Source organism: Mus pahari, chromosome X, assembly GCF_900095145.1.
Source record: "Mus pahari chromosome X, PAHARI_EIJ_v1.1, whole genome shotgun sequence".
In the NCBI taxonomy this organism is placed as follows: Eukaryota; Metazoa; Chordata; class Mammalia; order Rodentia; family Muridae; genus Mus; species Mus pahari.
The window spans coordinates 87,593,556-87,610,163 of record NC_034613.1 but is presented as its reverse complement, the minus strand read 5'-3'; the positions used below and the strand labels follow the sequence as shown (position 1 = coordinate 87,610,163).

The window sequence follows — 16,608 nt, the reverse complement described above, 5'->3', positions numbered from 1 at the left end:
AATAGTGTAGTGGCACTGACCTTTTATCTAAGTACTAGAGAGGCCAAGGCAGGAGGCCAGCACAACTTGTAACACCAAGATACTGTCTCACCTATATACACCCTCCCAACATACACAAAGTACAGCTATAGCTTGTTTTTGGATTTTTGATCTTAGTTTTGGTTTTTGTTTGTTTGTGCTTTTAAAGACAGGATTTCTCTGTAGCCCCGGCTCCTGGAACTTGCTCTATAGACCAGGCCTCAAACTCAGAAACCCACCTGCCTCTTCCTCCCAAATGCATGCACCACTATGCCTACCTTGTTTTTTATCTCCTAGTTCTAATCAATCAGAAGTTTGATATTCAAAATACTGACAGAAAGGAGACTACATGCAAAGGTTCTCAGGAAAGCCATGCATGGTGGCTTATGCCTGTAATTTCAGCATTTTGGGAGATTGAGGCAGGATAATTACAAGTTCTTGCCCAGCCTATAAAGCAAGACACTTGCCCCTGTTCCCCAAGACAGGGTTTCCCTGTATAGCCCTGGCTTTCCTGGAACTCACTCTGCAGACCAGGCTGGCCTTGAATTCAGAGAACCACCTGCCCCTGCCTCTAGAGTGCTGGGATTAAAGGTGTGCACCACCACCACCACCCAGTGAGACTCTGTCCTAATCAAAATTTATTGTAGACCCAGAATGATGGCTCAGTGCTTAAAAGCACTTACTCTGGGGGCTGGAGAGATGGCTCAGAGGTTAAGAGCACTGACTGTTCTTCCGAAGGTCCTGAGTTCAATTCCCAGCAACCACATGGTGGCTTACAACCATCTGTAATGAGATCTGACGTCCTCTTCTGGAGTGTCTGAAGACAGCTACAGTGTACTTACATATAATAAATAAATCTTTAAAAAAAAGCACTTACTCTTCAATCATGAAGACTAGTCAGATATATACATATTATATATGTATATATCATATACATAATAATCTGAGGATTCCCCAAAATACCTGTATCCCCAGATTTGAGCAGAACAGACACAGGAGGATTGCTGGGGCTTGCTGGCTTCATGCCTAGCAAGACCAGGTTGCAGGTTCAGGAGGAGAACCTGCCTCAAAGGAATATGCAGAGAATGAGAGAAAAGGATATCAAACACCTTCTAGTCTGTGTCTGCACATAAGCAGATGAACAAGCTTCACGTGGTGGGTATGTAATGATACAGACAAATCCAGGCTGCAGATAGGCTACAGACCTCCTTAAAATGAACTAATATAATACCAGTTTCTGTATACTGGCTCTGATGCCTACAAGGACATGGACTAGAAATTCAGCTTTTAGTCTTTTTCAGTTTGGACATATAAACACAGATCAAATTCTCAACATGTCAATTTTAATATGAAGAAAATTAATTTTACATGTTTCAGTGTTTCTCTCTGGAAATCATTTTGAAAACATCTCTTCCTACTTCCTTTGGAACCAATACCTCTAAAGAAATATTCACTAATAATGCCTCTAGAATATAAAAAGAAAATTACAAATGCTATCCCTTGCCTATGTTTTTATCACAGGCTATCTGTAACTGCTGCTGGTTTTAGACAGCCTGTGTTCAAGAGTCTTAGTTTCCAGCTATTTAATTCCATTTTGCTACTATGTATGAAAATTAGCATTTCAGTCTTTATAATGAAATATGCTAGAGTTGGGTAAACCACTGTTAAGCATATACACATAACCAGACATTTTCTTACTGTTATCTATAGCAGCAGTTCTTGAATGAAGAAGTAATGAAGCAAAGAGATTCTCAAACTTCTTGAACAAAATTCTGTATGTATCTTTTTTCTGGGTAGAATAAAATTATCCCAAGGTCCACATCCACCTCCATAAACCTAAAAATACGACTCTGTATCTTGAAATACATCAGGAACTTACTAAAATAAGGCGATGAGCTGTAGGGGAAAAAAGATAGACATACAAAGGTAACGGGGCCTCTCTGGGAACAAAGTGTTGAGGCTGCTGGAAGGGAGAATAAAACAGAAATAGAAGTCCGGTTTCCTAGACCTTACAAGGAAACATACACAAACACACCAGTTGTTTCCAGAATGGTGCCATAATTACCAGGAAAGGTAAATTAAGATAAATTATCATTCTACCCAACAGATTAAGTTACTCACTAGCAAAGAAGAAGAAGGAGGAGGGAGAGGAAGAGGAAGAAGAGGAGGAGGAAGAGAAGAAAAAGAAAAAGAAGAAGAAAGAAAACCTGTGAGTATATTTCACTTTTTTATTAAATCATGGCCAAAGGGACCTCAACTATCTTACCAAAAAAATGTATTTACTCAGAGTTTACCCAATTAAATAAGGATTTGCAGAGCTTAGAGAATCATGTTCTTAAATAGTGGAAATTTAATGACTGCTTTAGGAAAACAGAATGTTATTAAGATAAAAAAAATTCTTTTTTCCTTTATTTGCAGTGATGTAACAAGAAGCAAACAAAGCACGGAGAGGAGAAAACAAGCATTATTACTGCCAGACAGCTGTAAGATTACAAAGACTACCTGCTCACTAGGTGAACAGTTTTGCCATTAAGGCTTACAGTTCCCTTAATACTATTTTTACTATACTAGAAATAACTCTCTCCTAAGAAAATAAGTATCCACTCAGGAGGCAGAGGCAGGCAGATTTCTGAGTTCGAGGCCAGCCTGGTCTACAAAGTGAGTTCCAGGACAGCCAGGGCTACACAGAGAAACCCTGTCTTGAAAAAAACAAACAAAAAAAAAAAGAAAAAAAAAGAAAAATAAGTATCATACTCACACATGCAGAAAACAATACCAACACTTAGGAAGCAGAGGCTAGTCTTGTCTACATAATCAATTCTTGAATTAATTAAGCTGAATGTAGTGGCATATGCTTTTTTCTTTGGATTTTCGAGGCAGGGTTTCTCTGTATGGCCCTGGTTGTCCTGAACTCACTTTGTAGACCAGGCTGGCCTCGAACTCAGAAATCCACCTGCCTCTGCCATCCGAGTGTTGGGACCAAAGGCGTGCGCCACCACACCCGGCTGGCATGTGCTTTTAATTACAGCACTCAGGAGGCAGAAGCAGGCAGGTCTTTATGAGTTTAAGGCCAGCCAAGACAACAAAGTGAGACCCTGTCTTCAACAAACAAAATGGTACTTTTTTTTATAAAAAAAGAGGCTATTACTACCTAGGTTTGTTTTTATTGTTGAAGACAAGGTCCTACATATAGCCCTTGCTGGCCTGGAACTCAAAGAGATCCTCAGTGCAATCAACGGCTGAACCATCTCACCAGCCCCTTAAGCACTAATTGTAAGATAGGTACAATGGCTACATAGGGAATTCCAGGCTAGCCAGGGCTAGATATGAGATAGATATGAGATGTAACTCTAGCTGGTCTGGCCTGGAACTCACCATCATGCTGGCCTCAAACTCTCAGAGATCTGCCTGCCTCTGCTTATAGTGTGCTGGGATTAAAGTTATGCTGCCATCCAAAAATTATGCCCAGCCCAAACTTCAAATTCCAATAAAGCATACAGTGCTACAAAAGTGTATTTAAGGAACTACTGATAAAGAGCGACAAGGAACACTTATTGAGCCTTTATTCTATAAGTAATGAAACACTTTGAAACCCAACTCCCTAGACCTGATTTTAGCAGCTTTCTTATACTTGAAATGGACTTCTTCCTTGTCATTCTACAGCACCACTTCACTTTCCAGGTGCTGTGCCCTTTGACCCATTGGCCTATCTTTCTTTTCTTTTCTTTTCTTTTCTTTTCTTTTCTTTTCTTTTCTTTTCTTTTCTTTTCTTTTCTTTTTCTTTTTCTTTTTTCTTTTTGGTTTTTCGAGACAGGGTTTCTCTGTGTAGCCCTGGCTGTCCTGGAACTCACTTTGTAGACCAGGCTGGCCTCGAACTCAGAAATCCACCTGCCTCTGCCTCCCGAGTGCTGGGAATAAAGGCGTGCGCCACCATGCCTGGCTGGCCTTTCTTTCTATTATTTTTTTGTTTGTAATGTACCACTTAAAACACAAACACACAGAGCATTTTATAAAGGTACCAATCATGGTCCAATTACGAAGTATCAATTTTGCTTTCTTACTATCTATATAATCTGTCCCACCTTTCCATTCTTTTCATTCTCATTGCTTCTTCTTTTCTCTTTTCTTTTCTTTTCTTTTCTTTTCTTTTCTTTTCTTTTCTTTTCTTTTCTTTTCTTTCCTTTTCTTTTTAATCAAGACAATATCTTCTGTGTAGCCCTGGCTGTCCTCAAACTCACAGAGGTTTATCTGCTTCTGTCTCCCCAATGCTGGGATCAAAGGCATGTACCACCATTGCCCATATCGTTTTGTTTTTTGTTTTTTGTTTTTTTGTGAAATAGAGTCTCTCTTTGGAGCCCTAGTTATCCTGGGACTTACCATGTAGACCAACCAAGCTATCCTTGAACTCACTGCCTGCCACTGTCTCCTGAGTGCTAGGGTCAAAGGCATGTGCAACCATGCCAGGCCTTTTTTGCTGCTGCTTCTTAACTGTCCAGGCTATTAAGTTTTGTTTTTCAACATGGGTACTGTTAAGAGTTTCTTTACTAGTCTCCAAATCTCATTCCCCTCCATTTTATTATTTGATAACTTCCCAAATGGTATTTACTAAAACTATATCTCTGTCCTCTCCCACTGGTTTAGTGTGACTTATTGGGCCTTTGAACCTCGGTTGTATTTCCCTTGTTTTGTTTTATAGTCAAACCTAGCCATCACCTTATACTCAAGCCAAACTTATTTGTACTTTTCCATCTAAAGCATTTTTATGCATTTTTTAAAGATTTATTTATTATTATGTCTAAGTACATTGTAGCTGTCTTCAGACACACCAGAAGAGGGCATCAGATCTCATTACGGATGGTTGTGAGCCACCATGTGGTTGCTGGGATTTGAACTCAAGACCTTTGGAAGAGCAGTCAGTGCTCTTAATCGCTGAGCAATCTCTCCAGCCCATGTATTTTTGTATTTGGCTATCTGGAACTTCATCATCCTTTTCCTCTTGACTATTGTTCAGCATAGAAGATGCTCAGTATTTAACCATGATAGTGAGCATCCCTTAAGACTCAGTTAAAAAACAAATTCCTGAGGCTAGAAAGATGACTCAAATGGTTAAGAACATTTGCTGCTTTTGAGGAAGACCTAACTTCCGTTTCCAGCACCCATGTCAGGCACCTCACATTCACTTCTAACTCCAGCTCTAGGGGATCTCATGCTCCCTTCTGGTCTCCACAGGCACCTTGCCTTACATGCACACCGACACATAATTAAAATATAAATATTACAGGGTTTTTTGTTGTTGTTGTTGTTGTTTCAAGACAGGGTTTCTCTGTGTAACTGAGCCCTGGCTATTCTGGACTCACTATGTAGACCAGGCTGGCCTCAAACTCACAGAGACCCATCTTCTTCTGTCTCCCAAGTGCTGGAATTTAAAGTGTGTACCAACACACCTGGCCCTTTAAACCGTTTTTAAATTATAATAATTTCTTGGATTGAGGGTGGTAGCAGAGACAGGTCAGTCTCTATGAGCTCTACAGAGTGAGGTCCAGGTCAGGTAGGGCTACACAGTGAGATGCTTGTCTCAAAACAACAAAAAGACTTAGCCATGCTTGGTGCCCCACAAACATGAGAGGTGAGAGCAGGAAGATGAACTCAAGAGTAGAGCAGGTTCAAGGTCAGCCTACAATACATGAGACCATGTATCAAAAACAAAAAATCTTTAACTTTTACTAGTTTATGAAGTCTTTCCTAGCCCTCAGATTAAAGTATTGTTTTCCCACTAATGCATTTTGTATATCTTTCTATTTATAGCCCTTGACAAGATGTGTTTTGTTTATACCAACTGAAGTATAAAGCACTTGAACACAGAGACCATCCTTATCATCAGAAGTTAAAGCAGCTAGCCAAGTGTTTAGCATACATTATTCCATCGATTCAGGTGCCGAGCAAAATTACATACAGCAGAGTTTGCCATGGTCTATATAGCCAGTTACACATTTCAGCCTCAGCTCCATCTAACTTTGGGATATAACTTTTCTAAGCTTATAGAAACACAATGATGACTCAAAGGACAGGGAGCATCCATTTGATTTTCATTAATGCCTCATTTTCTTTCCTATGCTTTACACGATTTTAAAAGTAAGGATAGACTGATTTCCATCCTTTAATAGTGATTCTTACAGAACACACACTAAAATATGTACCTACTTTAAAAACTGAGCAGATTAAATGGTTCAGCACTGAACCTGACAATCTAGGTTCCAACCCACATGGTGGAAACAGAGAACCAATTCTCTGAGTTGTCCCCTAACCTCCAAAAGCACACAAGGATAGCACAAATACATAAATGTAGAAACAAAATTTTAAAAAGCAAACTAAGTTACTTGATTTAGCTATCACTGTTCAAACCTGCTTAAGCCTTAAAATTTTAGAAATATAAATTAATGCTGGATAGATAAAACTGATGATAGAGGAAAAAAATATATACCCACCATTGTACTTAACACTGTTGGCCAGAATCAGGTTTACGTCGTCTAGAAAGCTCTCTCGACTCTGGTATTTGTGCTTGGAGATATTCTATGATAAAAACAGTCAGGCACTCAGCTACACATACAAAAATATTATAAAAAGCCACTGATCATAAAAAAAATCACTGACCTTACGTATAGTCTCCAAATCCATTGGACTGACAATCACTTTGTAATAATCTGGAACAAACTTCTTATTAACTGGGTGATGAAATGGCCAAGACTAGTAAAAAGAAAGCATGGGAAGTCAAATGAAAACCATTACTTATACCAAAGAGGCCCAATTTTCATTGAGTTATAAATATTTCTGATGGAACGTATAGACTCGTTCCACAGAAATACGAATCTGCACACAAAATTATAATTTCAGGATCTCATTAAGGATTCTCACATCCAGATAAAGTGAGAATCCCTCTAAACTTACAACTAAAATCTTATTTCTGTATTAAAGACCAAGTTTTGCAAACTAGAATAAAATTCCTTATCCCACAGTTTTATCTAGAAAAAAAAATTTAATACTGTAGACATAGATCATTATGACTATATGCAACAGAAAATTTAATTCAGAATTTCTGGGGGGGCCAATATATACAATGGTCTACAGAACTAGTATGATAATAGCCTTACCATAAAATGTTGGAAAAAAAAAACAAACAAAAAAGGACAACAACATTGAGTAATTGTTGTGGGTTTTTTTTGTTTTTTGTTTTTTGGTTTTTTGGTTTTTTTTTTGTGAACAGGCTAAATGGCTTAGTGGGTAGAGGTGATTACCAACAAGCCCACTGACCGGAATTTAATTACTGGAACCCACAGGTTAGAAGGGAAGCCAAACAATTCCCCAAGGGCTTAAAAAAAATGGCAGGGTCCTACTGTGTAGCCTTGGCTTGCCTTAAATTCAGAGGTCCACCTGCTTTTTGCCTCCCAAGTGCTAGGATGAGAAGTTGTACCACTATACTCTACCAAGTTGTTTTGACCACACACAAAACATGACTTATGCCTTCCTCCCCAACATGCACAAATAAATACATGTAATAAAAATGTTAAAAGTGTTATTTGTATATGAGCATTTCTAAATCAAGAATCTACTATTAGTTGACAGCTCTGCTCTCCCAGGCTATTCAAGAATGTAGAAATACTCAATACTGATATTAGGAAGTAAGAATCTCTTGGGCTGGCGAGATGGCTTAGTGGTTAAGAGTGCCGACTGCTCTTCCAAAGGTCCTGAATTCAAATCCCAACAACCACATGGTGGCTCACAACCATCCATAATGAAATCTGATGCCCTCAGATTTTTTTTTAAAAAAGAATCTTTTAATATAGCCTGTAGTGGTGGCACACACCTTTAATCCCAGAACTTGGGAGGCAGAGGCAGGCAGATTTCTGAGTTCGAGGCCAGCCTGGTCTACAGAGTAAGTTCCAGGACAGCCAGGGCTATACAGAGAAACCCTGTCTCAGAAAAACAAAAACAAAAACAAAATCTCTTAATATTCAAACACACTTGGCATCTTTACTTTCAATGATAATAAATTCACATAGCAAAAGGTTGATATTTAAAATTACATCCCAGTTCCTATGGCCATCCATCACCCCATTTAATCTCGTAATACACACTCTATGCACTTCTTTCCATCCTCTCAGTATTTGGCATGAAAATTACTTACATCTGGAACTGCCATCATTTTCTGAGTGACAATGTTATCCAGAATAAAAGAAAAGGCTACTTGATCATCATCGTCAAGCAAGGGGTTGATAGCTTTCTCTAAACGTGCCAACTTATCCTCTTTCTGAAATAAAGCAAAACAAAATGAAAGCAGTTTTCCTGACATATGATATTCACAGAAAAGCTAAAGATAATTTAAAGTCCAGCTAGCTTTCTATGACTTTAGTCCTCCAAAATTTACCTCTGAATTATTTACTATCTGGTTTCAGGTCAATCTAGATAAATGACAGTTTGGCTAAAGGATCACAAAGGAACATGCCAGCAAATCCCATATTCTACATTCCATGCTTATATAATACCAAGAATAGAAAAGGTCAAGACATCACCAGTTTAGCTACAACATTTTTGGCAAATTTGGCTTTTATAACATTGTCTTTTACATAAAATGAATGCCAAGAATACAGAACAACATTACCACTAGTTAATGGCTATTTTTGTTTGTTTTTCTAACAGGGTATGTATCCTATGTAACACAGGTTGACTTGACATTTAATATATAACCCCAGCCTGATTAGTGACTTGTATAAGGAAACTTAGTTAAACAAATTCATTTCAGTCTGTGTACTACAAAAATCTCTTATGTTCTCATTGCCTTGTCCTTGGAGTTCTGTCTGTATCCTTAATCCTTAGTCTTAGAATCTTTTTTTTGAGACAGGGTCTCCTAAGTCACAGGCTAACTTTGAACTTGCAGTGTTGCTACAAATTACCTTGAATTAATTTCTTTCTTTTTCTTTCTTTCTTTCTTTCTTTCTTTCTTTCTTTCTTTCTTTCTTTCCTTTTTTGGTTTTTGGACACAGGGTTTCTCTGTATAGCCCTGGCTGTCCTGGAACTCACTTTGTAGACCAGGCTGGCCTCGAACTCAGAAATCCGCCTGCCTCTGCCTCCCAAGTGCTGGGATTAAAGGCGTGCGCCACCACGCCCGGCTTGAATTTCTGATCCTCTTGCCTGTACCTCCTCTGTGTACCAATATTGAATCTCCATACAGTATACAAAACTTTAGCATTCTAATAGATACAGAGAGGCATCTAATTAGGGGCAGGGTGTTTTTGGTTGTTTTTTTAATTTTGAGACACGGTCTCAATATATAGCCCAGGCTGACCCAGAACTTGTGCTCATCTTGCCTCTGACTCTCATGTGCTATAGTCAGTATATTACTAGGCCTGGGTAACTGTGGCTTAAACATATAATTTATCTCAAGCAACATGATAAAATTTTCCATGTTTATCAATCATGTTCTCTTTTGTTAAGCCATCTATGTATCAAACTTCATTATTACTTGTGCTTTTATAAACTTTTAGGGGACCACAATCTTCATTGGTAAGAATAGGGGTTTACACAGGGACAAGGCCTGTAACTTAGTGGTAGAGTGCTTACTTAGTAAGGCAAGACCCTAGGTTCAGTTTCAAGCACACAGGGGAAGAAAACAAACAAAACAGCCCAGAAGATTTTCCTTTAAATTTTTTTTAGATTAGGTTTTAAAAATTAAACTGTTTCTAGGCCTAGTGGCTCAGACAGACCTATAAAGCTAGAACTTGGGAGGCTGAGGGGAAAGTAGCACCATGAACTTAAAAGCCAACTCTCAGACACACTGAGTTCTAAGCCAGCCTGAGCTAGATAAGGCAGTATCTCATTGTTTTGTCAATATATTTGTTTTGCTGGTATAGCAACGAGCTGAACAGGAGGTCTCCTGGGAAGTCATTTTCCATCATGCTTTCTAAAGTTACTAGGTTCTGGATTTCATATCCTGCATGAGTCCAGAGCAAGGAATTTTCTTCTTTGGATTTGGTTTTCCAGTCTATAGAAGATAGTGCCTATATAATTTCTAAATCCCTACCCCTCAAATACATCAAGATTTGTTATTCCCTTGGGTACTGTTCCTTCTGTTAAATACACTAGTTCCTAAACTCCACTATTCTTCACCTTCATATACCACAGCATTTCTCATATTTTTTCATTTCTCATTTTTTAAAAAACGTATTTATTTTGATTTTTGAGTCAAAGCCCCATGTAGGCTCTTCCTGAACTCAGTATGTAGCTGAGTATGTTATGCTCCTGATCCTTCTGTCTCCAACTCCCAAGTGCTAGGATTCTAGGTGAGTGTCACTATGTCCACTACTTTGTCTTATCTTTAATTCTTACCTCTTTGAGTTTTTCATCGCAGAGATCCAGCATGGATTGAGAAATCTGAGTCAGTGAGTGCTTCGGTCCTACAGAGGAAGAAGAAATAGCCATTATAAAGCAAAGCTGCCACATGGTTCCAACACTTCATACATTTACTAAAGAACGTAAAAGGTCCCAGGTACCAGCTTAGTAACTGAGGCAGCTATAGCAGTCTTTTCCTTTTTTATTTTTCTAAGACAAAGTCTCATTTATCCCAGGCTGGTCTTGAATTCACTATGTAGCTGAGAATGACCTCCAACTTCAGATCCTTCCACCTTCACCTCCTTGGGATTACAGGTATGTGCACAAGGTAGAGACACTACCAGTCTTTACTCCATTTTTCAGTGCCTAATATATCAATGGGTAGACAATATTTATGAATTTTAACTGTTCTTTATTTGTGACCATATACTCTAGGATTACAGTTGCTTTTTTTGTTTTTGTTGGTTGAGACAGGGTCTCATTATGTAGCTCTGGCTAGCCAGGAACTGTCTATGTAGACAAGGCTAGTCTCAAACTTAAGAGATTCACTTGCCTCTGTCTGCCTAGTGCTGGGAGTAAAGGCCTGAGCCAGCTTTATTGCTGCTTTATGTTGAAAATTATTCTGCTTATGGAGAACAACGTGTTTAAGAATGGTAAAGAAAGGGCTGGATAGATGGCTCAGCGGTTAAGAGCACTGACTGCTCTTCCAAAGGTCCTGAGTTCAAATTCCAGCAACCACATGGTGGCTCACAACCATCTGTAATGAGATCTGATGCCCTCTTCTGGTGTGTCTGAAGACAGCTACAGTGTACTCACATATAAGTAAATAAATCTTTTTTAAAAAATGGTAAAGAGACCAATGAATATCTTTTTTTTTTTGCTTAGTAGACAGATTTTCAGCATAAAGACTTATTATTTCAGTTTCCCAGAAATCCTCACCAAGAGCTTCAGAAAATTCTTGAACTAAGTGACCTCTCTTGTACATCCTCTTCTTATAGCTGCTTCATTTAAACTCGTCTTTGGAATAGTTAAAACATTTTGAGCTGGGAGTTAGGGACATATCTATCAATCACAGCACTTGAGATGCTTCAACCAGAGGACTAGGGGATCCAAGGTAGCCTAGACTACATAACGAAACCATCTCAAACCTAAAAAGGAACCCCCAAAACATTTTGATCTAACTAGGATTTCTTTTTCTTCTTTTCTTTTTGTTTTTGTTTTTATAAAGCAGGGTTTCTCTGAGCAGCCTTGGTTGTCCTAGAACTTACTATGTAGACCAGACTGACCTCAAACTCAGAAATCCATGTGCCTCTGCCTCCCAAGTGCTGGGATTAAAGCCTGTCCCACCAGCACCCAGCTCTAATTTGCATATCTGACCGCTTCTTTTCAGTATCATTTACTAGATTATTTTCCTCCATCTAATTCTTGTTAGTGACCCCCTGGGACCTTAACCTTAGCCCTAGTATTTATTTCAGCATTTGATTATTCATTCAAATGTTTTATAGCTTGTCTAAGACAAGGTCAATGATGGGAATATAAGGGTAATTAAAAGTTCCTATTATAGAAAGATCTTGGATTAGTCAAAGAAAATGACTTGAAAACAAATCACTGCAAGACAGTATAATCCTATCAAATATCTATGACTGAAATGATATAGTCAGAAAATCTATAATGAACAAGGCTCACCACAAACTCACAGATTGTTAAATTCAATGAGTAGGTACACTAAAGTTTATTCATCTTAGTTTCCATAAAAGTTAAAAAAAAAACCTATCAGTATAAATGAAATACACTGATTGCATATGAACCATATTCTATTTCCCTGTATATCAAATCTGATAATTGGAAACCAAGACTGGTGATACAGGCTGGATTTTAGGTACTCAGGAGGCTGAGGCATAGGTTGTAAGTTGAAATTCAGGCTGTTCAGGCTAGACTACAAGAAAAGTTCAAGGCTAGCCTGTGCAACTTAGCAAGGCCTCATTCCAAAATAAAAACTAAAGGGGAGGCTGACTTATAGCTAAGAGGTAGAGTAGTTGCCTAGCATGCTGGAGGTTCTGGGCTCAAACTTTTTTTTTCTCTTTTTGTTTTGAGACAGGGTTTCTCTGTGTAGCCCTGGCTGTCCTGGAACTCACTTTGTAGACCAGGCTGGCCTCGAACTCAGAAATCTGCCTGTCTCTGCCTCCCGAGTGCTGGGATTAAAGGCGTGTGCCACCACGCCCAGCTTCTGGGTTCAATCTTTAGTACAATAAAAAAGAAGGCAAAAATTCTGCTTTTGGGGGCAGTGGGGAAGGCTTGTTCTAACATTTAGGTAGTTATTAAAGAATAGTTCTACAGGCATACAATAGGAAAGACATTCCAGAGAGAATGAACAAAGACACAGAACTAATAGTCAAATTCATATAAACATGCTATAATACATTTCATCAGGGTCACAATTTGTTTTGATACATACATATATAGGATGTGAACTTCAACAATAGGAAGAATTAAAGCAAAAACACTATTTGAAAACTGTTGCAAGAGGATAAACAAGAGATAGCAAGGGCTCCAATTAACCAAGTAGCAAGGGTAACAAAAAGGAAAGGGACAAGTTCAAACAATGCAGATAGTATAGTTTATAGGACTTCACTAGTGTGAGAAAAGGTGTATGGTATCAATTGTGACTAAAATTTCTAGGTTGTATAACTAGGCAGCCAGCAAAACTATTTATCTACACAGGCAATCAGGTAATGAATTGCCAGTAGGATAAGGAGGTCATGTCTAGCAAATACCTGGAAACAAAGCTATGAAGCCTTGACTTCATGGAGACAAAAGATAGAGGTATCAGTGGACATATAGGAGCTGAAGTAGTAAGAAAAGAATAAGAGCCAGAGAGATGGCTCAGTGATTAGAAGTGTGTACTGCTCTTGCAGTTCAATTCCCAGTATCTACATCTGGTAGCTCACTTCTAACTCTAGTTTCAGGGTGATCCAAAGCCTCCGGTCTCTGTAGATACTTACAATCATGTACATACACCCAAATACATACACATAAAAGTAAAAAATGCTATATAAAATACACCTGGAAAGGAGAGAAGAGAGCATCAAGAAGGAAAAGGTGGGCAATACCCTAAGTACATGCAGAGACTCTCACTGTCATTAAGGAAACGTAAATACACATGATGTGCCACTTGAAACAAACTAGGATGACTACGATAGAAAGACTAACAGGCGTTGGTGAGGATGAGGAGAAGACAAAATGAGGATGAAATGCATGTTACAATTCTAGTAGAACTACAAAGTAATACAGCTACTCTAGAAACTGGGAAAATAATAGGTTTTCAAGATTCTGGTCAAAGCTACCCTATAAACTCAGCAATTCCTCTCCTATGCATATACCAAAGATAAATGAAAGCAAATGTCTACACAAAAGTTTAAACATAAATGTTCACAACTGTTTATGTTAGTTTAAAGTGGAAAAATCTAAAATATTTACTAACTTAATATCTAAAAAAGTTATTATCCATAAAAGAAAATAAGCTAGCTATGGTGTTACAACTCTGTAGTCACAGTAATCGAGAGAGCAAAGCACTTGGATAGCAAGTTTGAGGCCAGTCTGGACTATAAACAGCAAGTTCAAGATCAGCTTGGGTATGTAGAGATCCTGTCCCAAAGAGGGAGGGACGGTGGTATCAAGGAATAAACAATAGCTGAAATATTGTGTGCGGGGAGGGGGGGGCAGATAATCCAAATAAAAAATTTCATGCCACTGTTACCAGGAATGTCATGTGAGGAAGTCAGAAGAGTGAATCAAAGAATAAAGGATATAAGGCTATGAGAAACTTTTTTTTTGCTACTATTGAAAACTGAACCTAGAACCTAATGCGTGCTGGTTAAGTGCTTTACCACTGAGTTACATACGTCCCACCATGGGGCTTTGTTTTATTTTAATTCTCTTCTATTTTTTATTTATTACAATTGGTGTGTGTGTGTGTGTGTGTACGCGCGCGCGCACACGTGCACACGCAATGTAAATGTGGGTTCATAAGCCATGGCATGTGTGTGGTTAGGACAACTTTCAAGAGTCAGTTCCCAGAACTGCAGAGATGGCTCAGTGGTTAAGAGCACTGACTGTTCTTCTAAAGGTCCTGAGTTCAATTCCCAGCAAACACATGGTGGCTCACAACCATCTTTAATGGGATCCAATGCCCTCTTCTGGTGTGTCTGAAGACAGCAACAGTGTACTTACATATATAAAATAAAAATAAACCCTTTAAAAAAGTCAGTTCCCTCCTTCCACTGTAGACTCTAGGGATTGACCTCAGGTTGTAAGCACTTACATAGCTAGTGCTTTTATCTGTTGAGATGCTTGGTTGATATTATTTATTATTTTTGAGACAGTATCTCATGTAGCCCAAGCTGGTTTTGAACTTGCTATGTAGCTACCAAGGATGACCTTGAACTCCTGATCCTGTCTCTGCTTCACAGGTGTTGGGATTGTAGACATATGCCACCATTTCCAACCTCCTCTTTCTTCCCTTGTATACAATCCGACACTTTGCTCAGCTCTGTCTGAACTGTCAACATAAATAACATTATTTCTAGCAAATCACAAACTGGCTGGATACATAAATAATTAGGGGATAAGAGTTTTAAAGCTGATTTTACTGTGTTCCAGAACACAGAGGATCAAAAAACAAAAATAAAACAAGTTTGGTGGTTTTTTTGTTGTTTTGTTTTTTTTGTATGTTTTGTTTTTTGAGCAGTCAAAGGGAACTTCAGAAAGAGGGAAAAAGACTGCAAAGACATGAAGAAGTACTTTGGAATATTCAAATAAAATATAATGGTGAGTATGAATAGAGTCTACAGTGGGCATGGAAGCTAGTCATTGGAAATGAAATTTAATAAGTAACTTGGACTAGCTTGTGGAAAGCTTCCGAATCTAGCTATCATTATTGTCCTGTTTATACATGAGAAAACAGAAGAGGTCATGAGATGTTAAACTACATCCTAGCTGTATTGGTATTATCTGTACTCTGGATGCCAACACTTATATATGAATTAATGCACACTGACTTCTTCCTCCCTGCCATTCCTGTTTTTTTTTAAACAAAATGGACATCTAGCCCCTGTAATAAAAATGCAGACTGAATTAGAATACACAAAATATGGCTACAAGAACGTCCTTTGTAGAGTCCACCCACACCCAATACCTCAAATGCACCAGAGAATATATTATAAATTAAATAGCAGGAGGCTGAGTGTGGTAGATTATGGATTTAATCCTAGCACTAACTTGGGAGAAGAGGCCAAAGTGTTTCTGTGATTTTTGAGGCTGGTCTGGTCTGCATAGTTAGTTCCAGGCCATCCAGAGCTACATAGTGAGACCATGACTCAAAAAAAAATGGATTAAATAATAAAACTAAAAACAAGCAACACGCTAGGCGAAAAACAAACAAACAAAAAACAAAGAAAAACCCCAAACAAACAAACAAACAAAAAACAAGCAACACTTATTATATGACTGAAATGTACACTACCCGATGTGCATACCAAAAAAAATGCACATTAAAGTGTTTTCCTTCATTCTAATCTACTCTGAATTTAGAACCAGCAAGGGATAAGAATCTGAAAGGTGACACTTGCAGTCAAGGAACAAGGGACTATTACCATTATAAGTTGCACTATTTTTCACAATTAGTTCCAAATGTTCTCTGAATTCTTCCCGAGATGGGTAAAGGCGTTTGCGCACGTTTTCACGGAGTGTCTGTAGATCCATTGGTCGAGTGATGATTTTGTAGTAATCCTTTACAACCTTTGCATTAACTGGAGTGTGGAAAGGGTATGTCTGTGGAAACAAGAGTCAGCACCGTTTGTGAGCAAGAACACTTGACACAGCCAATTATATCTTTTTTGTTTGTTTGTTTTTTTGAGACAGGGTTTCTCTGTATAGCCCTGGCTATCCTGGAACTCACTTTGTAGGCCAGGCTGGCCTCGAACTCAGAAATCCACCTGCCTCTGCCTCCCGAGTGCTGGGATTAAAGGCGTGTGTCACCACGCCCGGCAGAGCCAATTATATCTTACTGGTTTACCAACTCTCAAGGGATTTTTCAGACATAGTAACTGTTTCTTGCATTAAACCACTTTTTCTTTTCTCTTCTCTTCTTCTTCTTCTTCTTCTTCTTCTTCTTCTTCTTCTTCTTCTTCTTCTTCTTCTTCTTCTTCT

At 38.5% G+C, this 16,608-nt stretch overlaps 1 protein-coding gene across 3 annotated transcripts in view; it reads right to left on the bottom strand.

Moving 5' to 3' along the window:
• The window catches only part of Taf1 (TATA-box binding protein associated factor 1), a 71,160-nt gene that overhangs the window by 14,315 nt on the left and 40,237 nt on the right, over positions 1–16,608 (bottom strand). For all 3 annotated transcript variants that reach the window (XM_029534165.1, XM_029534166.1, XM_021187431.2), the window contains exons 28-32: positions 16,053–16,230; positions 10,399–10,466; positions 8,201–8,323; positions 6,670–6,762; positions 6,504–6,588 (exon numbers count right to left, since the gene is read on the bottom strand). In XM_029534165.1, coding sequence (XP_029390025.1) covers positions 6,504–6,588; positions 6,670–6,762; positions 8,201–8,323; positions 10,399–10,466; positions 16,053–16,230 — 547 coding nt within the window. The remainder of the gene's footprint in view (positions 1–6,503; positions 6,589–6,669; positions 6,763–8,200; positions 8,324–10,398; positions 10,467–16,052; positions 16,231–16,608) is intronic.